This window comes from Pinus tabuliformis, chromosome Q (assembly GCF_031772625.1).
Source record: "Pinus tabuliformis cultivar Carrire ecotype Pingquan chromosome Q, CPIR1, whole genome shotgun sequence".
NCBI classification, from domain to species: domain Eukaryota; kingdom Viridiplantae; phylum Streptophyta; class Pinopsida; order Pinales; family Pinaceae; genus Pinus; species Pinus tabuliformis.
Window position 1 is genome coordinate 987,174,062 of NC_142296.1, and position 27,184 is coordinate 987,201,245.

Genomic DNA, 27,184 nt, shown 5'->3' on the forward strand with positions numbered 1-27,184 from the left:
CGACATTCTATCTGGCTGAATCGAATTAGCCCTTTGAAGCTTTTGCATTGCCTCTGTGCAACCTCATTGAGAAATAATGCAACCTCCCTTTCCTGCACTAGAAACTAACTAGATTACTCCAGAATACTCCTGCTGCTCTCTCAATCCCTATTGCTCTGGCTTGAGCTCACTTCCTTGTTGAATCACTGCACTGGATAGCTCGATCTGCTAAGGTAACTCGCTCTCCCTCTTGCTCGATGTGTTTATCTCCATCCCCATCGATTTGCTCTTATAATCTTTTGTTGGATCACCAACAACCATGATTAAATCATTATTAATGGCTAAGATCATTTTAGACTCGATCCGTGTGAGTCTCTAGAGCTTTCTCAATATTTCTCAATTAATTGTTGTTAATTAATCAATTTTCCTAAGTTAAACTTAGGGATTTTTTAATTATTGGTCAATTAACTTAATTGAGTTGACTCTAGGTGTTTTCTCCTGAAATCTTTTCTGGGTTTTGGAGATCTAATGTTCCTTAACCTCTCTAGCATAAATCGAGACTAGAACACCTGTCCGATGCTCAAAAAATTAACATCTCATAGGTCTCCTGGAGATATAATAAGCTGATTCTGCTCCAACATTGAGGGCTCAGAGAATGGTGTTGGCCCTCCCATGTCTCAATGGTGAGACAAACCTCATCTAGGCTTTGGATTTGCTACCAAAATCAGTATATAATACTATGCTGGCTGGGGGCACACTGGTCCGAGTGGATCATCTCATGAATAATGTAGGGAAAAGTGCAAACTACGAGGGGTGCTGAAGGTGTCCATGGAGTGAAATGATGCTCTATAAGTGATAAGAGTCACATGGCTCTCAACGCTTCACCTGTAGGGTGTCATATGCCCCTGTAGTGGACTTAGGCCTTGTTATCCACCATTTTGGGGGTGATATCCCTAGGAGAAATTTTTGCTCCAAGATGGTCCTCAGCCAACGACCAACAACCCCTTGCAGCCACAACCTAGCTTGTTGTGCCACTTCTTCGTCACCTGAGCTAGCCATGTGGTCCCTCACCCATTTGTCATGATCCTATGTTTGAAGGTGGGCCTCCTGAACCTAAAGGCATGCCTTGTCATTTGGTAATTGAGTATTGTAGTTTTCTTATCATGGACACTTTTGGGCATGGATTAATGGGGGGATTCGATGGAAAGAATGGGCTAGGTCTGTGCTCTTGTCCCCTAGACCCCTTTTGGATATTAACCTTGGATTCTAGTCCTGTGGGATCTCTTTTACTGACCATTTGACTTTAGGGATGGTATTTCATGGGAAACCCTGATTTTGGTTGTGTGGTCCCGCTCCCTCATCCACATATATTGACCCCTTTCCACTCATTATAACCCCATTCATCGTTTCTCCCATTTGGGTCCACATTCCTCCACTGGGTCCACATAGGGCTAACTCTCCCCTTCCCCTTGCCCACACCTTGGGTCAGGCCTGGAATGATGCCCCAGAGGTTGATGACACAAAAAAGAAAAGTAAAAGCATAATTGGCCACATTCAACAGGAAATGTACCATAAAATGCAAAAGATGGCCGAGACAAACACATTTAACAAGTGGGTGAAAGCCAATACATGAGCTCTACCTCATCATCATGGCCATCACCGTAGTTCCTATAGGCTCTATGAGCCTCCTTCATCATATAGGAACCCATGATTGTCCTGGCGTGTAATGAACTGCCTTACCTTAAAAGGGGGTATCCACTGCTATATCTCACGCATCATGCTCTTACCCCTTGAGCCCCGAGCAGTTAATTAAAGAAAAATCATAAAAAGCAAAAGGCATATGAAGAAGGGTGGAAAAATCAAGGCCGGGGCACCTCATGTACCACGATTGCTCCCTCCTATACAATATATACCCAAGTGTGGGCTTTCCCTTTTACTAGCTAACCTTGTACCCCAACATGTGGCCCAGGGCCACCCCTTTTCATTCCCTACTCTGTTCATCTCTTTACCACATGCCACCACCTTTTAAAGGACGTACTTTGGACATATTATCCCCTTTAGAAGTAGAAACCACCAAATGGAATATTTGGTTAACCCCATTTGGAGCTTGGAGACATTATGGAAGGGCAAGCCATTATGAAGTCCCCACTTGTGATCTTTGTTTTGTAAGCTTTTTTACTCTATTTCTTTGATGACTTGTTGTAGTGGAGGGCCAGGAGAGGCATGAGATCTTATGCAGGATTGCAGGTGGTCTCCATCTTGGGTTTGGTGTCCCTATACGGGTTCCTAACCCTCCAAAGGGATAAATTGGCACATGTAGGGTGTGTGTTGAGAGCCATGGACCTCCACAACAATAGACAACACTCCATGGATCCCCGGAGATGTTTGGAGATTACTCGAGATTCACCGATTGGATGAAGAAGATGCACTTGGTTCACCAGCCCCACAGATGTACCATGCACTTGGCAAATGACCTAGGACTTGTATGTTGATGTGGTATCACTTACACCATTATCTAAGCCCATACAGATGGTCTACAGGCATCTTCGACTTACTTGGAGACCCATGAGGTCACTTGTGTGCCCTCACAACCATTGGGAGTACCACAGGTTTACTATGTGGAGAACAAGGGGCCAACCCCTTGCCCATTACTTTTGAAGTCCAACTCATCATTCTAGCACTTATGGACTTCATCAGGCCTCTTAGAGAGCCCAACAACATGCATTATTGATTATTTGACCCCTTAGGAGGCTTATTATTTTATTTATGAGCTAGTTTGGTGGGCTTGTCACCAATAGATAGTTATTTGCACATTATTTTAGTTGATGGGCTAATGTAGGCTCAAATTAGGTAATTCGAACTCCTAATGAGTGTATAAATAGGAGAGACATGAATTCATTTGTATCATCACTTGGATTGGATCATTCTCTCTCTTGAGAATTTCACATTTCTTTCTTGGAGGACAAATTGGAGCATGGATGAATTTTGATGTTTGGATTGGATTTTCTTATCTTGGAGCTTCTTTATTGGCAAATGTATTGATGGTTGGATATATTCTCTTACATGTAAGTACAACTTTGATGCTATTTTCTTTTACTTTGTCACATACATTGATCATGGGATTTTCGTTATTTTAGGGCTAATTGCTGCATGCATTTACTGCTTCATTGTGGAATTATGTTTTAGTTAGCATATCTCTATGTATGGGCCATGTTTGTTGAACGAATTGTCCTAGAGATCGAAGTTATCTTGATAAGCCATCTTCATCTGCAAGCGAAGTATAAACGCTTTAAGGTCACTTTCTTTTTCTGCCCTAACATTGGATGAAGTTGCCCTTAGAGCCTCCTTGAGCTAGAAATGAGATCCTTCTTCATAATTCTTCCTGACTCCATATCCCCAAAAGGAATTAGGCACTGGTCCACCATAAGGTGATCACCTTAAACCTTTTCTTTACCTTTTTCCCCTCTTTCCTAGGTCTAGCCAAGTTGGGTCACCTAGGGCATCACTTTCCCGACAAAGTAGCCATAGAAAAAGTTCGATCTCCTAGCCTCTACTGCGCTGGTGTGTCCTCAAGGTCTCCAAATTTGAAGAAATTTCGACTTTGGAATTGTGAGATTCAAGCCCTAGCTCTGAGATCAAACATTGCCCTAGTGTTCCCTAGGCTAGTACCTCATAGGATCAATTTGACACCTCTAAGAGAAAACTCTTGTTCGATCCTTTCCCCTTCCTTGTCTGGGTTAAGATCATCACTGGTTGCTAAACTTCTTCCCCTTAACCTAGGCTGGGTCCACTTGTTCCCGTGTGGTCCCATACCTTCGAAAAATTAATGCTTCAAGAACCACCTGGGAAACCAAGTTTAATAAGAATTTTAGGGGTTGGGAAATTCCTTTGCATGACACATTCCTTAAACCTAGCCCTTCAATCCTCACCTCCTTCTCTTAGAAAGCTTTGTACCTTGCTTGAAGAGCAAGCAAGTTCCATTCTTAACCACCTTCTAGGAAAAGGATTATTAAGGTCACTTCATATATGTTTGTTGATTCATCCTTCACAAGTGACTTTCCATATACTGGGTCTTCTCCCATCGGTGAAAGTCCGTAAAGAGTAGGAAGTCTTAGCTGAGGTGACAGTGGGATAGGTCTCCATTGTTGCCCTTGATCTAGTAGTTCACTAAGGAGTCCCTTTTAGGCCCCCTGCTAGTTTGAGTGGTAACATTTTGGCGCCGTTACCGGGGACACGAAACGTGTGTTTTGTTCCCCACACGACATATTGACATATCATTATTGGCGACTCCACTGGAAGAACGAAGTCCTAGTTCATTGATCTCTGAAGTCAATGCTTGTAGGGTGAAGTAAGCATTTGTCAAGGCAATTTCATTCACCCTGGCGACTCCCATGTCATTAAGGACCCAACAACATGTTGACCACATGTATTCCCGCCATAAAAGTGGCAGGGATCCTGCAGTATACCTCATCGGAATGCATGAAGAATATGCCAATGTTAGATGGGGATCCACATTCTGCAGGCAATCACATTGTAAGGTTCATAAGGTATCTCTGAAAGCAAAATATAACTCAACCTTGTGACCAGATGGAATTATTTGTCCTATCCATTGCCCCAAATACTGATTGGCTTTAGTCATGTGAACCTAAAACTTAAAAGCATTTTTTCTCTTCCAATATTGACTACGCACTTCTTGTTACATGAAGGGCCCGGTTTTCAATCTCATGAAGATATATGCCAAATGTTGGACGTGGCCCTTCGAGAGGAGGATGTTATTGAATATGGTTTTATGCTTGAAGAAGAGTGTCTTATTGATGCATACTTTAAGGCCAGCTACCCGACAATCTTTCTTGTTGTTGACCACCCTCGAGCTGGATCTAAAGTCTGAGGGAATGCTTGCTCAGGGAATTTATCCAAGGCTTAACTGGGGTATTTCTCAGTTCTAGGAGTCTGAATCTCCTATCTAGGTGGTTTATTAGTTGTATTTTCCAGGAAAGCACTCTATGGGCCCATAGCTCATTGTCCAGTTGGTTTATTAGCCTTCCCAACAAGCACTACAATGGTTCGAGTACTCTACCTAGTGGTTTATCAGCCTTACAACAAGCACCCGAGTGGTTTATAAGCCTTACAACAAGCACCCGAGTGGTTTATAAGCCCATTTAGCAAGCACTAAGTGCTTTATCAGCTTATCCAACGAGCACTTAATGGTTTATGAACTTACTTAGCAAGCATCACTTGTAGTTCATTCCTCCACTAAGCCTCCCCCTAGCCATTCATGCTTTGACACCACAATCAAGCAACCTCATCACATCAATACAGGGGAACACACCCCAAATTTCAAAGTATAGATCTCAATTACAACTCCAGCATTACTTCTGTGCTCATGCTCAACATTCCTAGAATTCTTTCTCTTTTGTCTCTCCTTCGCGCTTGCTTTTTCCTCCTCTCCCTTGATTTTCCTTGCGTCCCCGCGTATCATGAGAGATTGTCGATTTCGCCCTCCTTCACGTTGTGGGACAAAACATCCACACTTTCCTCCATCCAATCATGTCTTCGCCATGTGTCAGGTGGTGGTTTGGTCTGTTATGCCACCAGATTCCACTCTCCCACTTCTCTGCTCTCCCATAGACTTGGATCCATTTGTCATTCTCTTTAGGCCAACGTTATATATATATATATATAACTTTCAAGAAAACAATTTAATACTTGAATTGTTTACAACCATGTTACTTGGGAGCGGGAGCGGGAGCGGGGAGCGGGAGCGGGGAGCGGGAGCGGAATCGGGAGCGAGAGCGACCATTTTCAGAAGCTCCCGGTTTGGGAGCGAATCCCGGAGCGATTTTTTAAAAATATATATATTTTTATATTTTTTAATTTTTGATACATATATGTCAACAAAAACATGTAGAATGATGAATTAGATATAAAAAACATAAAAAAGCATAGATTGAACCATATAACAACAATCATCTAGAAGTTATAATCTTCATCAACCACGTCCGCAAGTTAGTAACATAGTAACATACAACATATTGAGTCTCATGATTCATCAATCTTAAAGTTTCAAGCTTTTAAAATTCAATATATAACATTTATCATCATTGATCACCAAAGTTGTACTTGTAAGCTAAGTGTAACCATTACAACAAATAATATCTAACATGAAATGAAATGTTATAAAATGAAATGAAATGAAACAACTTTCAACTTTCATGAAGCATCATATTCATAATTCATTACTAATGAGTTATAATTGCCAACTTCAAACTTAAATTGTCATATATTGTTTAAAAAAATATCATAATAAATATGAAAGAGTCAATAGTTATAAAAGCTACTAGAAACTAGAAAAGAGAAGTAAATCTATTATCTATTTCTTATGCTTGGGCCTCTTGCCACCACGAGAAATGTCTAATTTTTTAGTCTTGTTGCAAAATCAGGATCTTTGTCATTAATATCACCCTCCAAGCATTAATATCCAGAGGTATCTTTGTCATTACCTTTGTATCTGTATAGGGATCTTTGTCATTAATATCACCCTCTAAGCATTAACATAAGATAGAAAAAGCATAGCATGTCAAGTCAAGATTTTGTTTGAGTGATGCGTACATTTTTAGAAGGGTCATGATAGAGGAGTTCGACAACCAATGTCACTAACATCAAGGTACATAGAGGGATTGGTACTCTTGATTAAATATGAGTTCCATACCCTAATACATGACAAAATTCAATGGAAACATTGCAATCCCCCAATCCTGAAATCCTGAAAAACTGATAAGTCTGCTGGATTTTGAATGAAATCTAAAATTCTACTTTCTCCATATGAAATCCAATGAGGACGAAACCACTCTCAAACATCCTGAGTCATTTCATGGTAATGTTAAAAATTTAAGTAAAAGGATGAAAATGAAAATTAAAGAAAATGTCACTTTTACTTTAAGAATTTAACATTACCATGAATAGCATATCAATACTAGGGCCTAGACTTGATCATTAAGTTGCCCCACTCAAAAACTATTTGTTTCTTTCAAAAAAAATTGCATTTCGAACATTACTACAAAAAAAAAATGCAGAAAAGGCAAAACGCTCCCGAAAACGCTCCCGAAAAGGCAGGGAGCGAATTTTTTTTTAGGGAGCGCGCTCCCGAAATCGCTCCCTTTTCGGGAGCGATTTCGGGAGCGCGCTCCCGACCCGCTCCCGAGTCGCTCCCGCCCGGAGCGCGGATCGAGAGCGGGAGCGAGGGGGGGGGGGCGCTCCCCCGCAACACTGGTTTACAAGATTTGTCTTATCCATTTGTTGTTGCCATGTTGGCCATTAAAGTTACGACCACATATACAAAAATAGTGGGCAAAAAGGTGGCACTGTCACACAATGCTTCGCTTTCAAAAAAACACTAGCTTTGTCCCCACTTAGTGCAACATTGATCTAATATAGTGTACAAGTTTGGTTGTATTGGGCATCGAATGCCTTGTTTACTATAAGCAATTATGTATTCACGATTGGCATATTTTCCAATAGAGTTATATTTTATCTTGGCATTGATAGAGAGTTTGCAGATTAGATTTTTTTCTATAGAGTAATCGTGTTCATGAGATAGACAAGCCAGATGCCTACCATTTATGGACTATATTGATTCTTGGTCGAGTATGAGATGAGTTTGGCAAGTGGTAAGTTCACGGTTGAGTATTAGACTAAGTTGCACGAAATGGGGAAATGGGTATGAGTTTCCGAAACGGGGAAATAGGTATGAGTTTCTGAAACGGGCACGGGTACGAAACACAACCCCCCCAAATTTTGGAAACGGGGAAACACGAATATATATATATATATTAGAATTTAGGACATTTAAGAAATGTTATGTGCAATCATAAAGCATACATGATACATTATAATTTATTACATTTAAGGTCTAAACATTATGATTAAATTTACATCACATTTCCTCATGAATGATCACATAATGAAAATAACAATATCAGAATATCCAAAATCAACCTTTATTATATATCCAAATCTCAAAATCAACCTTTATTATATATATGAGGCGCTGCAAGTACAATAAAGTCTATAAGGCTGTAAGAACTATAGAGACAAAAGACTAATCCTCATAAAAAATAGAAGCAGAAGCATGCTCAACAGTGGATGGTGGTGCTGCAGAAGATGATGGGCCAATTCCACTTCCAGGCTGAACCTCAATATTCAGGGTAGCAAGAGAGAGATCCAAATCAAGACTTTTTGTATCCACATCCCATTCTTTAGAAGGACCACTGTTTTATTTTGGACCCCTACGAGATGTAAGGCTAAGGTTGGAGTGCACATAAACAAGATCCTCTGCTTTCTGTGAGCCCAGCCTATTGCGCTTCACAGAATGAATAAACCATAAGTGCTCCAATTCCTTTCTGCTGATGAAGAGCTTGCCACTTGTGAAAGAATACGAATGGCAAGGTTTTGCAAATTTACACCATTTGCTCCATGACAAATCCACCACCTAACTGGATTCATGGCGCTTCTCTCCTCCAAAGCTGATATATCTGCATAATCATCTAGTCCTGCGGCAAAACTGGCAAATTCTTCCTTTACCTCCCTGTGTAGATGAATAGGAAACATTCTCGTAAGGGCTTTTTTCACCCATTAGCCACCTCTCTATCCTTATGGGGTGCGTTCCTCTTCCCATTGCTTTGAGCAATAAGCTCCTCATCATAAAATTTGGGGTTCAAGGCATGTTCTAAAGTGTGCAATGGAGTGTTGGAATTGTTCTACCTATCAACAATGATTCTTTTGACTAAATAGACACAATGATCATCAACAAACAAAAGTTGTGGAGACTCTTGCGAAATGATTTCCATAATTTTCTCAACCATGGAATCCATGCCATCATATACCTCTCCTAAGAAAGGTTGGTTAGTGTCAGCGTTTCGAAGAAGCTCAAATGCACGGGTTGTGAACTTTAGCAAGAAATCTATCTTGCTCGACCAATCCTCATCAAGGCACAATCTACGCACCATATATCCCCACTCTGAATCTGCTTGTGTCCACTCAATCCAAAGTTGACTCACCACCATAGAAACTAATGCATGCTTAACCTCAACAAGGCGATGCAACATCAAGAAGTTTGAGGCATATCTTGTCTCAACAACTTTTAACAACTCCAATTTGGAGTACTCTCGAAATATTGCGTGAGATTGGTGGTGGTTGGTGATGAATTTGACAATCTCCCTTGCTTCCACTGTGATTTCCTTTATCCATGAAACTTTGTTGTTGATCTATTCTAAGATCAGATTCAAATTATGGACAATGCATGGTGTCCAAAAGATGTGGTCATACCTCCCCTCAATAATTAAACCTGCAACTTTGCAAACTGGTGCATTATCCGTGATAACTTGCACCACCTTGTTAGGCACTATTTGTTCAATAGCTTTTATAATAAAATCAACAATGAACTGTGCATCTTGTAGGAATTTACAGGGTAAGTTCTTCAGACAGAACACCAAAGGACACCGCTCACAAACAGATCACAGATCAATACACCAGTACTTTTGACGTGGTTAAAACCCTCAAAGAGGGAAACAGTCCACGACCTGAGCCAACGCGGCCACTTCAGGCAATTTATTAATAAAAGAATGAAAATTTACATATGCTTCTCTCATAGACGGATTACCCTACAAATGACCCTCCATGCTCTTTAAATAGAGATCATGGACCAATCGGGTGTTAAGCCACGGATCAAGTGTCGGTAATACCGAGGAGAGAATGAACCGTCGGATCACTACATATCGTGACTGTCGGATTGTAAGTTACAAAATGTACATAGTAAAGAAACACACTTTACCTAACTCTATACCTAACTCTATACTAGACCAAGTTGTACTTAACTATTTCCTATGTGTCGGAATATCCTAACATCCCCCCTTAAGAACAACTTGGGATATGATTGAAGGATTTACAAATATGACACAATAGGAGAAGGAAGGAGGCACTAGAGCCTACCCCCCCTTAGTGACAACTTCCTGAACTCCAACCATAAATCGAAGTTTAGTGAACTTCGCTTCTGTGAGAGCCTTTGTAAAGATGTCTGCAACTTGATCATCTGTTGAACAATATTGCACTTCAAGAACATGGTCATGAATGAGCTTTCTGATGAAGTGCATGTGCAGTTCAATGTGTTTGCTGCGCTGATGTTGGATTGGATCTTTGCATAATTGAATGGCACTTTGATTATCACACCAAAGTGTAGTCGGATGCTGTTGCTGAAAGCCAAACTCTGACAGGATCTGACGAAGCCACAAGGCTTCCTTACTAGCTTCTACGACACCACGATACTCTGCTTCTGCTGAAGAAAGAGAAATGGCACCTTGTTTCTTGCAAGCCCATGTAATAGGTCCTAAACCAAGAGTGAACACATAACCTGCAGTAGACTTCCGATCATCAGGGTCACCAGCCCAATCGGAATCAGTGAAACCAACCAATAGAGGAGATGCTTCGGCACTGTAATGAATCCCAAACTGAACTATACCTCGAACATAACGAAGTATTCTTTTAGCTACTTTCCAATGACTTTCACGTGGGTTTTGCATAAACCGAGCAACAAGGCCAATGACAAAGGAAAGGTCAGGACGAGTATGGGTTAGATACAAAAGTTTTCCTATAAGTTGACGGTATAAGGTAGCATCAACTTCAGGAAAAGTACAAGTGACTGAAAGTTTGACTCCAGACTGAAAGGGAGAAGGGGCTGGCTTACAGTCTTCCATGTGAAAATGGCGTAGAATATCACAGGCATACTTGGACTGAGAAAGGGAAATACCTTCCTTGGATTGCAAGACTTGAAGACCGAGAAAATAATGTAAGTGTCCTAAGTCTGTCATTTCAAACTTCCTTTTAAGGCTAGACTTCACATGGTTTATAAGGTTGGGATCACTACCAGTCAGGATAAAATCATCAACATAAAGAACAAGAATGATAAGAGACTTTCCCACTTTCTTGGTGTAGACAGTATTGTCAGAATGACACCTAGAGAAGCCAGATTCTAAAAGAAAGTTATCCATTTTGGCATACCAAGCTCGAGGAGCTTGCTTGAGACCATAAAGGGATTTCTTAAGCCGACATACAAGGCTGGAGTCTGTTTGTATAAAGCCAATAGGTTGTTCCATATAGATTTCTTCATGCAAGTCCCCATGCAAGAAGGCGGATTTAACATCCATCTGATGGACTTCCCATTTGAAAGAGGCAGCAAGGGAAAGAACAAGGCGGATAGAGTTCATTTTGGCAACAGGGGAGAAGGTTTCGGTATAGTCAATGCCTTCAACTTGTGAAAAACCCTTAGCAACAAGACGAGCTTTATGTTTATCAACTTTCCCATCTGGTCCATACTTGGTTCTGTAAACCCATTTGCATCTAACAAGTTTTCGTCCCTTTGGTAGAGGAACAAGATCCCATGTATCATTTGCCAATAATGAATGATATTCTTCATTCATATCTGCTTCCCAATCTGGATGGCCTGAAGCTTCTGCAAAGGTGTCAGGATCATAATTCACTGAAGCTTGAGCCAGTAAAGAAGAGGTTCTCTCGAACTGAGAACGTGTACGTCGCTGATCTGTAGGATCACCGGCAAGATCACCTGCTGCATCCCGAGTAGCACGGACCCATTTTGGAAGCTGAGGAGTTGAAGGAGGATCCTGAGAAGGTGGGGGAGGATTTTCATCCTCGCTTTCATCATCTGAAGAAGAAATATTTTCAAAAGTAGAAGAGATAGGGAGAGGTGGCACATCCGTCGAACTAGGCTCGCAGGCCGATATATTTTCAGCAAACTTTACATCTCTTCTAATGATAACATTTTTGGACTTAAGTGGAATAAGTCTATATCCTTTGACATCTTCAGAATATCCAACAAAAATACATTTTTCAATCTTAGGTTCTAAAGCTTTATGTTTCTCATCTGGAATATGGGCCCATGCTTCACTTCCAAAAACACGAAAGTGACTTACATCTGGTTTGATTGAGCTCCATGCTTCTTCTGGAGTGATATTCTTTAAAACCTTAGTAGGAGTGCGATTTATTATGTAATTTTCACAGTTAATTGCTTCTGCCCAATAATTAAGACTAAGTCCTTTAGATTGAAGCATACAATTAGCCATTTCCTTTAAGGTGCGATTCTTCCTTTTAGCTACACCATTTTGTTGTGGAGTATATGGAACAGTATGTTGCATTTGAATTCCATTCTCAGTGCAAAAGTTGATGAATGTGTTTTTAACATATTCTCCGCCATTATCAGATCTTAGCTTAAGAATTTGATGTCCAGATTGTTTTTCAACAAAGGCCTTAAAGGCCAAGAACATGTTAAATACTTCACTCTTGAGTTTTAAGAAGTATACCCAAGTGCGTCTGGAGAAATCATCAATGAAAGTTAAGAAATACTTGTAGCCAGAGAATGAAGCAACTGGAAGTGGACCACATAAATCACTATGCACGAGCTGTAAAGGGGCTGAGGCGTGCCAAGAGGCACATTTTTCAAAACTGTCCCGATGATGTTTTCCGAGTACACATCCGGAACAAACACCATCTCTGCAAGATACCATTGGAAGACCTGTCACCATATTTTCTCTACATAGATTTTGAAGAGAGCGATAGTTTAAGTGACCAAATCGCTCATGCCAAAGTTTGCTCACTTCATCATTATGAGCAACAAATACTGAGGGAAGGTTTGATGACCCAAAGTTGTGAAACTTATACAACCTTGTAGAATCATCAACAATGCCAGTAGCTAAAATCTGTCTAAGATCTCTTAGGTCCTTAATTACAACATTATGAGGTGAAAATTCAACGATTTTACCTTCACCTGAATGAGTTATCTGATATACAGATAGAAGGTTGCAGGATAAGGTTGGAACACATAATACATCATTAAACTGACCATTGTCTAGATGAACAGTTCTAGTCCCTACAACACTAAGAGATCTATCATCACCAACATATATATTTTTGGTGTTACAATCATTTAAAGAAGAAAACATGGCTTTGTTTTTGGCCATGTGATAAGAAGCTCCAGAATCAATGAGCCACTCATGAGAATGAGAAGAAGAAGATACATTTAGTGCATAGCCAGACCGAGATGCTTGACAACCACATGCATAAAGTGCCATTCCTGAAGATGAAGTTGAAGTTGAAGATTGCTCCAAATGGATGTTATGCTTCTTCATTGCTGCTTCCAAGGCTTCCATCTTCTTAAAGCATTTGGATTCTAAGTGGCCATCTCGATCACAAAAGTTGCAATGTCTATCAGTCTTCTTCCCTTTGTTTTTATTTGTCTTATCATTTTGTTGGAATGATTTTTCATTTTGAGGCTGAAATTGCTTAGGACCCTTGTTTGGTTTAGGACCATTCTTTTTAGGATACAACTTCTTAGGATTCTTTGGATTTGGTTGCTACTGGGCGGCTAACGCTTTCTTAGAAGAGTTTCCAAGGTGAAGAAAACCAAGGTGTAAGAGTTTTTCTTGTTCTCTTATTAAAGAATCACAAAAGGAATCAAAGGAAGGGGACTTGTAGGTTTGTCCTTGAGAAATGAAGGCTTCTTTTGTAGAATGGAAGGTGGAAACAAACATAGAATAGGCTGGTCCCAACTTAGTAAGAATCAGTGTTGTTAAAATCGCGATTTTATCGTAAAAGCGCGATTTTTATGTATAAAAATCGCCACTTTTTTATAACGATTTTTATCGAAAAAATCGCGATTTTTTGAAAAAATCGGAAAAAAAGCGGGAAAAAATCGTTAAAATCGGGAAAAAATCGTTAAAATCGGGAAAAAATCGTTAAAATCGGGAAAAAATCGGAAAAAAGCGGGAAAAAATCGTTTGGCACAAAAATATTCATTTTTTTTCAATTTTTAAAAAAAAATGAATATTTTTGTGCCAAACGATTTTTTCCCGCTTTTTTCCGATTTTTTCCCGATTTTAACGATTTTTTCCGCTTTTTTCCCGGCGCCGATTAAATCCCGATCGCGATGTGTGCAACACTGGTAAGAATGGAGTAGATAAGGCTACTATCTTCTTTCTTAACCTTAACACCTTCCAAGAGAAGTCTAAGGGTCTTGAACTTGGACAAAAAATCTTCAATGCAAGAAAAATTATTGGGGTCCAATGTAAGCAATTCATTTTCAAGTTGATGGGCTTTAAGTTCATTTTTAATTCCAAAGACTTTAGTAATCTGTTTCATTGCTTCATCAGGAGTATCAAGTTCTGCAATATGGAATCTAAGATCTGGAGAAATAGACATCCCTATCAACCCACGTGCTTGGTCTTGTCTATTTTCCCATTTAGCTGCCTTGTCTTCATCTTTCGGTTTGGTCTCTTGGCCTGTGGCTATTCTGTAAAGACCTTTACTTCTAAGTAAATCCACAATGTAGGACCACCATTGGAAGTAGTTGGTGCTGTCAAGAATAACTTGGCATGGACTTTCCATTTTAAAAAAAAACTGAAGCTATAGATGCTGAAACTAAGTGTTGCAATGGAAAGATCTCGAAAAATTAGGCTGTTTAAAAAAAAACGGTTCTGAAAACGGCTTCCGGATGAAGAAGTTATGGCTTTTTGAAGAAAATTTGATGAAGTCGCCGACGAAGTGCGGGAATGTGCGGAAATGAAAAATCCGCCCCCACAAAATGGAGACTTGAACCCAAGACCTCTACTCTCATAAATTAGCTTTGCACCAAGTGAGCTATACAAAAAGTTTGAGAGAGAGAGAGAGAGAGGGGGGGGTTGATGCTTTGGGTTGCGTGCTTGCTTTGAGAAAGCTCTTTTTCCCTACAAAACAAAAAACACAAAACCCAACACGGACATACAAAAAAAACGAACCTTGCGGCTCGAAGTTAGCTTTAGCCGAAAAATAAATATTTTCAAAAACGAACCTTGTGGCTCGAAGTTAGCTTTAGTCGGAAACTAAATATTTTCCTCAATGTTTCTGATTTTCCGAGATCACACTAAGGCGCAGCAGAAAAGAGCATACGCATGAGAAAAATCCTTCCTTTCTGTTTCTGATTTGCCTAGATCGCACAGAGTCGCAGGGCAAAGAGCATACGCAGAAATGAAAGGTATAGATCCAGTAATAAAAAAAGCTAAATAAACCAAAAACCGAAATAAACAGAGAGAAAATAACTGTAAACTGCAAATAAACACTGTATGCCTCCAGATCTTAAAAATGACGCAGCTAGGGCTACCAGAAACCTTTTCGCGTGAAACGAAAGGGGTTCCTCACTGGAACAGATGCTCCCAACACAACAGAGCAGTCCTTTCGGCCCGAAAGCAGTTAGAAACAGTAGATCTAGGAAACGGTAGTCGGATGCAGTTCTACCGGCTTCAGATTTGGATCACCAACGGACGCGGCCCTCAAATAGCTCTGATACCATGTAGGAATTTACAGGGTAAGTTCCTCAGACAGAACACCAAAGGACACTGCTCACAAACAGATCACAGATCAATACACCAGTACTTTTGACGTGGTTAAAACCCTCAAAGAGGGAAACAGTCCACGGCCTGAGCCAACGCGGCCACTTCAGGCAATTTATTAATAAAAGAATGAAAATTTACATATGCTTATCTCATAGACAGATTACCCTACAAATGACCCTCCATGCTCTTTAAATAGAGATCATGGACCAATCGGGTGTTAAGCCATGGATCAAGTGTCGGTAATACCGAGGAGAGAATGAACCGTCGGATCACTACATATCGTGACCGTCGGATTGTAAGTTACAAAATGTACATAGTAAAGAAACACACTTTACCTAACTCTATACCTAACTCTATACTAGACCAAGTTGTACTTAACTATTTCCTATGTGTCGGAATATCCTAACACATCTTTTACCTCTCCTGAGCAGTCTTCTGCCTTGATAAACATTGCTCCTTTTGGGGAAGTGGCAGTGATATTTATCAATGGTCTGCGCCTTGTATCCGTCCATCCATCTGACACTATGGTAACCCTAGAGCTACTCCAGGAAGAACGAATTGGTGATAAAATATCCTCCACAAGCTCCTTCTCATTTTTGAGAAGTTGAGTTCTGACTTTCTCATAGTTGGGCCCCTTGTACCCTTGAGGAGCTTTGTTAATTGCCCTTATCATATCTTGCTAGTAAGGAGAGTGAACAACATTGAATGGGATACCACATGCATAAATGCACCTAGCCACTCTAGAATCAGTTTCTCCTCTTGCTTGCACATTCACCAATTTAGCAATTCTGCTATCCTGAACTGAAGGGGATGCCCCTCTGGTATTTTTGGGTGCTGGTTGTTCATGTTGTTGAGTGGTACCGACTCCTCTTTCTTGCTTCAACTACAATCCTTGGCTCAACGTTAGATGGAGCTTGAGGAGTAGCTTGACTAAGCTCATCATGCCTTCTCTTCATAACATCCGCCTCATCTTGCTCTCTTTGATATGCCCTCGTTGCCAATGGGTCTGCCGTTTTTGTGCAACCCACAACCCCCTGTTCTCCTCCATGCAAAAGATGTGACTTCACTCTTGGGTAGGAGCCCTTTTACGAATTATTGCAAAGATTGCATCGCCATCCCCATGAGCCACCACCTCCACATTTTTGAAGCTTTTGAACATGCCTCCAAAGAGGATAATATTTAGCCCTTGGGTTGGCCCTGGGGCTTGAACTTGTAGCTGCACTTTGGTTGGAAGCTATTGCTGCAAAAATAAATTAAAAAAACAAATCTATAAAGAAAAAACGTTTTTCATATTTTTGGCAGCATAAGCCTTCGAAAAATTGAAGAAATAATAAGAGAAAACTAAGAAAATGAATGTTGCTTACCCAAATTAATTTTCTGTTGTTGAAGCTACCCCAAAATGCCAAAAAAGACAAGTGAAATATGGCTATAGCTGAGCCAAAAGCCAAGAATGCCGTAGTCGGAAACTCTACACTCCAAATCTGCTGCTGAAATCTCTTTCTCTTGCTGCTGAAATCTCCTTTGCTCACTGTTGAAAACGCCCTAGCTGAAACCACTGCTCTCTTCCTCTCTTCTCCTTTGCTAAAATCGTCAGTCTCCAAGAGAAACGACTTGCTCAATTGTGTGATGAGAGAATGAGGCGAGGGTCACTTTTATAACTTGAGAGAGGCATCTAGAAGCAACTAGAAGTCACTTTAGTCACCCAATAAAAAATTAGAAGATAAAATAATAAAAAAAATACAAGAAAATGTCAAGTTGCAAGAGGAAACTCCATGTAATACTCCTAACTCATAATATTCCTCAAACCCCAGCAAAAACTCCAACCAAATATATGCAAATGATATAATAACCCAGAAGTAATAAAATAACAGTGGAACAACATATAATAATATAAACCAGAAATATAAGCAGATACACAAGAAATGCAGCGAGAAATGCTAAGCCATTTTATTATACTGAGCAATATAATGAGTACAAGAGGTGATTAGATAGATGGCACCTCGACTTGCACAAGGCAAGTGAAGAAATACTCTCAGAATGACAAGAATGGCCTCTCTGCGTGGATGCTACTACTGTGCTGCTACTGCTGCTAGGAAACAAAAGATGATTTAGGGCTGCTCCCCTCCTCGGAAGAAGCTGAAACTCTGGATTCGGGCTCTACTCAAGAAACCCAGAAAGCTTTCCTGGACTGGCCGACCCCCGAAAAACACCATCTTGGGGTTCTGCGCAGTCTCTCCAATGCCCTGCACTGCCACTGAAGAAAACCCCTCTAAACTCTGCCTGAAACACTGCCGGAAATCCTCCCAAAAATCCTCCAATGAGACAAGAGCTGGACCCCTGCTCAATCTCCCAGTAAAAACCCACCTACAAGGCCCCCAATCCAGCACCACAACCAAACAGAACTGCGTCCCTCTCCCAGTGCTGCGCAGTCCTCCAAAACGCTGCTATAACTGCAGCTGGAATGCTGATGAAATTATTGCTGAAACACCAAAGGAAATAGCTTGCCCGAGCAGGCATTTGAAGTCCCTCGGGGCTAAGGGTGAGATCTCCAAACGAAGACACTCAATGCACTAAACAGTGCCGCAGACTAGCTAAACAGCCAGCGTGCTTAGAAGTCGAAATGACTAACTCAAAATGCACATAACTGAATGATCCAAAATGAGGCGGCTCCTCTCTATTTTATAGCCTCTGCCTCTCACAATCCCTAGGCTCACCTCCTCCTGCGTTCTTCTCCTCTTGCCACGTGTTTTTCTCTCCTGCGCAGTCTCTCCATGTGTCTGCGTGGGCTCCATTTTTGCGTCCCCCTTTGGCCCCCTTGGCTCCCCTTTAAGTCACAACGTTGTGCTACCTAGGAAGTGACTTTTTATTCTAAAGTGAGTTATGTCCCCCTTCCTCACTTTTTTATTTACAAATAACTATAGAAGGCAAAAATTGAACAAAATTGAATATTCCAATTAGCCATGGCTAATTAGGAATATTACAGTCTCCCCCGGCAAAATGTTGCTTGTCCTCAAGCAACTAAAGTGATGGATGCTGCAAGATCTTCTCACTCTCCCAAGTGGCATCCTCATCCGGCAAATTCTTCCACCTCACCAAGAATTCCCGGACCGTCCTGCTCCGCAGCTGCCTCTCCCTGGTATCAATGATAGCCTCCGGCTACAATACCAAATGCCCCTCGTCATCCATGGGTGGTAGCTCATCTGTCACTGTCACCTGCTGCCCCAATACCTTCTTTAGGCATGATACATGAAAAATGTTATGAATCTTGCTGCCTTGGAGCAGCTCCAACTCATATGCAACCCATCCAATCCTACGTATCACCCTGTATGGCCCATAAAAGCGGGGCTTGAGCTTCTCAGCACCCTTCTGCTTCAGTGACGACTGTCTGTATGGCTGTAATCGTAGGTAGACCATGTCCCCTACCTCGAACTGCCTCTCCACCCGACCCCTATCGGCATACAACTTCTGCTGGTTCTGTGCTGTAGCCATGTTATCCTTGAGAGTTCGGAGGATATCCAGACTCTCTTGGATCCAAATCTTGGCTCTACGAGCCCTGCTAAAACCAAACATCACGTCAACAAAAGATAAAGGATGATACCCATATAAGGCATAAAATGGTGACATACCAATGGACATGTGATGTGAAGTATTGTAGCAGTACTCCCCCAGATGCAACCACCTCAACCATGCTCGCTGCTGCCCACTGACATAGTTACGCAAGTAGCCCTCTAGCCACTTGTTAACTATCTCTATCTGTCCATCTGTCTGTGGGTGATAACTGGTACTCGGTGTCAACTCCGTCCCCACCAATCGGAAAAGCTCCTGCCAAAACCTGCCCATGAAACGACTGTCCCTATCACTGACGATGGTCTTAGGAAGACCATGTAGCCTGAAGATCTCTCTGAAGAATAGCTCGGCCACCTGTGCTGCTGTATAGTGTGCAGATATGGCAAAAAAATGTGCGTACTTTGTCAGTCGATCAACAACGACAAAGATACAATCCTTGCCCTGTACCATGGGCAACCCTGTGATGAAGTCCATCGAAATACTCTCCCATTTCCCCTTCGGAATGGGAAGAGGCTGCAATAATCCCGCGAGATGGCTCATCTCTCCCTTGTTTCTCTGGCAAACATCGCACTCCTAGATGTGCTGGAGTACGTCCTCCTTGAGGCCCTTCCATGAGAACCTCTCCCTAATGGCCCTGTAGGTTTTGGTAAACCCCTGATGTCCTGCCAATGGTGAATCATGAGATGCCTGGAGTATCTTCTTCTTGAGCTGAGACCCCTCAGTCAAGAAGATCCGGTCCCTGTAATAGATGATCTCATCGACCACCCTGTACCTGTCATCTGCCACCTGCCCATCCAGAACCTCACATGCAAACCTGTCCTTGGAGTACTCTACTGAGAGTCGAGCCCTTTAGTCTGTGTCCAAGCTCATAAGAGACAACGTGGCTGGTCTACGTGAAAGGGCATCTGCTACCATGTTGTTCTTACCCTTGACATACTCAATGTCAAAGTCATATGCTTGGATCTTGCTGATCCACTTCTGCTGCCTCTCCTGTAGCTGCTTCTGCTCCAAAAAGAACTTGAGGCTGTTGTGATCAGTCCTCACCCTGAACCTGTTACCCACCAAATACTGCCGGTACTTAGCCAATGCATGCATGATGGCCAGCATCTCCTTGTCGTATATGGAATACAACCTCTCATGCGGAAGGAGCTTCCGGCTCTCAAAAGCTATAGGGTGACCTCCCTGCATCAATACTGCGCCGATCCCCTCTCCCGATGCATCACACTCCAAAACAAATGGCTGCGTAAAATCTGGCAACACAAGCACTGGGCAGCTGCTCATAACCTCCTTGAGCCTGTCAAAGGCTTGCTGCGCTGTATCCGACCAACTGAATGCCCCCTTCTTCGTCAAATCTGTCAGGGGTGCAGCAAGCTGTGAGAAACCCTTGACGAACTTCCGTTAGTAAGTACAAATGCCAATGAATCCTCGAAGTTCCGTCACATTTCTCGGCTCCGGCCATTCTTTGATGGCCCTGATCTTCTCCTCGTGGACCCTCACTCCGTCCACTCCTATGATGTGTCCCAAATACAACATCTCCGTCAACCCAAACTCACACTTGGAGAGTTTGGCATAGAACTGCTGCTCCTGTAAGATACGCAATACCATCTCAATGTGTTGGAGATGCTCCTCCCAAGTCCTGCTGTAAATGAGAATGTCATCGAAGAATACCAACACAAACTTCCTCAAGTGACTACGGAAGATGTGATTCATGTAGGACTGAAATGTAGCGGGGGCATTGGTTAGCCCAAAAGGCATCACCAAGAACTCAAAGTGCCCATAGTGACACCTGAAGGCGGTCTTGGGAATATCCTGCTCCCTCACGCGAATCTGATGGTACCCAGATCTCAAATCAATCTTTGAGAAGAATTGTGCTCCCCTCAACTCGTCCATCAACTCATCGATCTTGGGTATGGGGTACCTGTTCTTCAGGGTCTTCTTGTTCAGGGCCCTATAGTCAATGCACATCCTCAATGTACCATCCTTCTTCTTCACCAACACTACAGAAGAAGCAAAAAGACTCGTGCTCGGTCGAATGTGCCCAAGAGCCAGCAACTCCTGGATAGCCCGCTCAATCTCATCCCGATAGGCCTTGGGGTGCCTATAGGGGGTGGTGATCATTGCCTGTATGCCCTGCTCAAGCTCGATGGTGTGCTCAAACCCCAGATCTGGTGGCTGTCCTAGTGGAATCTCGCCAAACACTATGGCATACCGATCAAGGATGGACAGTATCTCTGGATGTACCATTTGTCTTATAGTCCCTGCCTCCCGCAGCTCCACTGCCCACTCTATGTCTCCCTTCCGGAAGACTGCCTCCATCCGATGAGCCGAAACAGTCTGAGGCGGATATGTGTGTTGTCCCCGTATCTTCTCATGCCTCCCTGTCTTCTCATCATCCCACTCCATCTCTAGGGTCTTCCAATCCGTTGTGACCTTCCCTAGAGTAATAAGCCACTGAACACCCAATATCATGTTGGTGTCCGGAATATCGACCACGAAAAAGTGGTCAGTCAATGTGTAGGTGCCCATTGTCACTGAAAGCTCTGGAACATAGCGAGCACACGTCATGGTTTGATCTCCTGGAACCAATACTGAAAACCCATCGAAGCTCTCTGTCTGAATACCTCTCCGCTCAACCATCTGGGCATCGATGAAGTTGTGGGTTGCCCCACTGTCCACCAAAACTAATACTCGCTGGCCACATACTGACCCCCGTACGCGTAGCGTCAGATACTTGGGAACTCCTCGCAATGCTGCAAGGGCCCCTCCGGTAGGTGCAAAAGATGTCCCACCTGCTGCTGGTGGTGGAGGTGGCAAAGGTCACTGTATGGCATGGCTATCTCCTGCCTCCACATCATCCTCGTCATCCTCTTCTCCACTGCTCTCGGAGAAGCCCTCAATAAAATGTGCTTTGCCAGCAGCACATCTATGTCCCGGTGCCCACGGCTCCTGGCATGTGAAGCACAACTGCTTCTTCTTCAACTCCCTCCTGGCATCGTCATCAAGCTATACTCGTCCTGGATTCCCCTTTGGAGGAGGAATCCTCACATCCTTACCCTTAGACTGGAAAGTTTGTCTCTGCGGTTAAGGTGTCCGGGTCCTAGGTAAGACATCCTGTAAGTCCCGGGTCCTGCTGATAGCGTCCTGGAGTGTGGCTGGTTTAGTGGATCGGACTAAACCCCGAAGTGGCTATGCTAACCCCTCAACATACATATAGATCCTCTGTGCCGTGGATAGGTCTAGCACCATCACGGAGACCCTCAAGAAATCTGCAATGTAGGTCTCTGGGCTCCCTGTCTGTTTGAGCCTCGTCAGCTCAACAAAATGCTGCTCTGGATCCCTTCGATCAAATCGCTCCATCAGTCTCCTGGTAAACTCGGCATATGTCGTCACTATGGAGTGCCCTAGTGTAACCATCCCATGAAACCACCAATCCTGGGCCTCGCCATCCAAATGCAATGTTGCCACCTTGATGGCCTCTGCCTTCGACATCTGGTTAAGCTGGAAATAAATGTCCAGCTTCTCCACCCAAGACTTTGCCGAACTGTTTGATGAACCATCAAACGTAGGCAAGTGGAATCTACTCGCTGCACGGTGGGTGTCACCATCATGGTAATGCCAGTACCCTCTGTGATGGTCGCGGGGTCTACTATCCCGCTGGAGCTGAACAAAATCTCTGAATGAGAGGGCTTCCCTGAACTCCTGCCCATAGGCCTGGTACTCTGCAAAATAATCGCCCATATGTCCGGGCTCTGCCTCTTGCTGGGCTACGACCCCCGTGTCTGCTCCTAAGAAAGTGGGCATGGTAGAGCGTGTAGGGGCATGTGAGGCCACCTGCTGCGCAGTATCACGCTACTCTGGCAAGTGATGAGATGCACCTGATCCCTCACCAATCTGAAAAACTCGTGGGCTCTCACGTTGTCTGGCCTCTACTGCCGTGAATCTCTGCCCCATCACCTCAATCTGCCTCGACAGATCCTGCACTGATTTGAGGAGCATATCTGCAAATCTCTTCCCGTCCTCGTCTGCCATTTGATCCTTCTGCTCTGCGTCCACACAGGCTTCTCTTGTTTTGTGTCCACTACCAGAACACAATCTCCCTCTCCGTAAGTATTCTCCAACCTACGCTCACTATCTCTGTATTTCCTACCTCTGTAACAGATGTAGGGTTTTTCCCCTGGTGTCATAGATTGCTAGCTCCACAAGCTGAGCCAGATCTATGCTCTGATACCACTGTAATATTCCTAACTCAGAATATTCCTCAAAGCCCAGCAAAAACTCCAACCAAATATATCCAAATGATATAATAACCCAGAAGTGATAAAATAACAGTGGAACAGCATACAATAATGTAAACCAGAAATATAAGCAGATACACAAGAAATGCATCAAGAAATGTTAAGCCATTTTATTATACTGAGCAATATAATGAGTACAAGAGGTGATTAGACAGATGGCACCTCGACTTGCACAAGGCAAGTGAAGAAATACTCTCAGAATGACAAGAATGGCCTCTCTGCGTGGATGCTGCTGCTGTGCTGCTGCTGCTGCTAGGAAACAAAAGATGATTTAGCGCTGCTACCCTCCTCGGAAGAAGCTGAAACTCTGGATTTAGGCTCTACTCAAGAAACCCAGAAAGCTTTCCTGGAATGGCCGACCCCCGAAAAACACCCTCTTGGGGTTTTGCGCAGTCTCTCCAATGCCCTGCGCTGCCACTGAAGAAAACCCCTCTAAACTCTGCCTGAAATGCTCCCAAAAATCCTCCAATGAGACAAGAGCTGGACCCTTGCTCAATCTCCCAGTAAAAACCCACCTGCAAGGCCCCCAATCCAGCATCACAACCAAACAGAACTGCGTCCCTCTCCCAGTGCTGCGTAGTCCTCCAAAACGCTGCTATAACTGTCGCTGGAATGCTGATGAAACTACTGCTGAAACACCAAAGAAAATACCTTGCCCGAGCAGGCACTCGAAGTCCCTCGGGCCTAAGGGTGAGATCTCCGAATAGAGACGCTTAATGCACTAAACAGTGCTACAGACTAGCTAAACAGCCAGCGTGCTTAGAAGTCGAAACAACTAATTCAAAATGCACATAACTGAATGATCCAAAATGAGGGGGCTCCTCTCTATTTTATAGCCTCTGGCTCTCACAATCCCTAGGATCACCTCCTCCTGCGTGCTTCTCCTCTTGCCACGTGTTCTTCCCTCCTGCGCTGTCTCTCCATGTGTCTGCGTGGGCTCCATTTCTGCGTCCTCCTTTGGCCCCCTTGGCTCCCCTTTAAGTCACAACGTTGTGCTACCTAGGAAGTGACTTTTTATTCTAAAGTGAGTTATGTCCCCCTTCCTCACTTTTTTATTTACAAATAACTATAGAAGGCAAAAATTGAACAAAATCGAATATTCCAATTAGCCATGGCTAATTAGGAATATTACACTCCGCCGCAAGGCCTAGAAACTCGTTGCCGGCCGTACTGGCCACGTTTCCTCCTCGAGAAACAAGCCAGTACGGCTAGAAACGAGTTTTTGGGCCGTACGGTATGAGTTTCCTCGTTTCTGTTTGGAAACGGACGCTTACCCAATGTTTCCTGCAACTTAGGTATTAGACAAGTAATTGGCTCAATGAAGACTTGGGGAGAGTTACAAGATTCCATTGAGTCAAACTTCACTAATAAATAGTCATGAACCCCAATCTAGAAGATCAAAAGTATCTTTCTTCTATAACTAGATTTGTTTTTATGTGTCTACAGGAATTGACAACTAGGCCATTCTCGTACTCGTGTGACATAGGGTCGATTCTGAGTGCTACCACTATAACCTCTAGGTGCACCATACACCCCCTAAGCATGACACATAGGCTAGGCAATGTTTGAACTAGCGATGTCGCAAGGAGTATGTTAACAAACACTCTTTAGCCAACTAATTGACACCCGTAGGGGCATTCTTATAAATAGCTTAAAGAAGAAAGTCAACATTGATAAAATAAAAATGAGTTATCATTACTCATGAGCTCCATGGTGAAACAGGACATTAGACAAAACCTAAACATGTTAGGAAATAATTTGTCATCTTTGTGATACTAAGAAGGTGGAAGATGAGAAATGTTGTGTTAGATTGTCTTACATATGGCCACATTAGATCACAATTTCAAAAGTTTTGTAACACTATCAATTTTCCTAACATGTTAACTCATCAAAATTATGGCATATGTATAAAAATGTTAAAGGAAAACAATTAATTACTTATCATTTTGTAAAGGTTTGATAGACCAACTTTGGTTTCAATGGATGACAACAATCATCATCATCATCATAGAAGTACAAAATTGGTGCGATGGCCATCTTTGACCAAATCTACTAAGATTACAAATAAAAATATGCAAAGTTGGATGAGTGATCATCTTTGATCAAGTCACCAATTAGATAGTTTTAGGGAGGTAGGTAAGATACAAAATAAAAATACAAGAACAATAAAATATAAATATACTGCATGTTTGGACTAAGTCCACTAGGAACTAAGGACCGAGTCACATCAGGGATGATTTTTGTTGGTTGGCACCTATGTTAATTATAAGTTAGAAATACAATTGAATAAATACAAAGCTAGGTGAGTGATCATCTTTTACCAACTCACCTATGAGAAATTTACCATACAAAAGAAAAAGAAAAAGGCTAAAGTGCAAATATTATGCATATTGAGACCAAGTCCACTAGGAATTAGGGACAAGTCTCATCAGGGATGGATTCTGTTGGTTGGCCATTGCGTTCATAAATTTATCTCTTTAAGTACAAACAGTCCATTTTAAAGAAAAATGTAAGTTGGGACAATTAATCTGATATTTACTGATTGAAACATTTTTGGCTATGCAATGTAACAATTGATTTAGTCCATTTATGTTTTTAATGTGCAGCAATTAATGTAAAACAATTGTTCTTTTAATGGAATATAAGAATCATTTTCCAAAAGTAAAAATAGGGGCTAGGTAAAGTAAATGCAATATGCAAGAATTTATCTTCAGCACTACGTGTTTTACTTTTTTCAGGCTTAACAAATTTGTTTAATTTTTTTTGTTCAGAGTTTTGATGAGACTAAAAAGGGGAGGTTCCGTCTTGATGATTTTATTTCACTCTGCATTTTTGTGCAATCATCCAGGTGAAGCTTTTTGTCCTTGTAAAACTTAATACCTAACATTGCAAAACAATCTGTCTGGAATTTACTAACATGGTGGAGCTTGAAAGCAAGATTTGTTTGCAGAACTAATAATGATATATTTTTTTTGTAATGAATGCCCAATGAATTCTTCCTATGATTCGAATCTCATTTTCATGAATGCATATTGCTTGATTCTCTTTAATAAAAGAAGGATTGTACTTACTCTTCTATTATCATAGTCATGGCCACATGGCTGTATTCTCTAGAGATCCTAATGGGTGGCAAACATTTCCAGCATTAACAAATGCAATTTCATCGATTTTGAATGGTTATCTCAGGCTTCCAACAATATGATGGCACGATGAAATATTTTTTTCCTTCAAGGCTATTGCATACAGGATCAATAATTCAATCATATCAATTCAATGATGGATGCTATTTAGTATTTACTAGCTTGGTTACCATGTATTGATCCTTGTGTCACGTAACTTATGTTTCCAATCCTACATTCAACTACAAATGCAGAAGTCACACGTCATTGACTCAAAACTTGTGATATATTCTATCGAACAGACCAGCTCTTCATATAAATTGGTCATAACATTTCATGTTTAAAAAATTTACTGTCCCTTCTGCTGGAGTTTTAATTAAATTAATAAAGTGATAAGATGAATGATTTCATTCAGGCTCCTTAAGATGTAAGATTTGCTGTTGTAGAGCCTTTTCAGCTTCATTCTCCACAACTAAAACAAATGCACAAAAGATAAATAAATAGTTTAGGGGTTAGTTTAGAATCCATACGAGGTCAGATTTATAAAGGTAATGTGATTATTAAGTCATGCAATGCTTGTATAGTGGATGGTCCCTGCACTTCTAGTGAAAGTTATTCCGTCAGCTCAAACCTCTCATTGGAGACCCTTCTCCAATGAATCAAAGCTACATGATTATTGATTACCCTCCACAAGAAAGGACTCGTGTGACTCTACCTCATGATCATATAGTCACAAGGACATAATGGATATCCTTACTACTTAGTACCTTGGAGCCCCTTACCCACAAGAGGA

The 27,184-nt window shown here is 42.0% G+C and overlaps 1 protein-coding gene across 1 annotated transcript in view; it reads left to right on the plus strand.

The window, feature by feature from the left end:
* LOC149222796 (uncharacterized) overlaps positions 1-27,184 on the plus strand; it is a 339,999-nt gene that overhangs the window by 246,873 nt on the left and 65,942 nt on the right. The window contains exon 8 of the mRNA XM_089383170.1: positions 26,044-26,120. Coding sequence (XP_089239296.1) covers positions 26,044-26,120 — 77 coding nt within the window. The remainder of the gene's footprint in view (positions 1-26,043; positions 26,121-27,184) is intronic.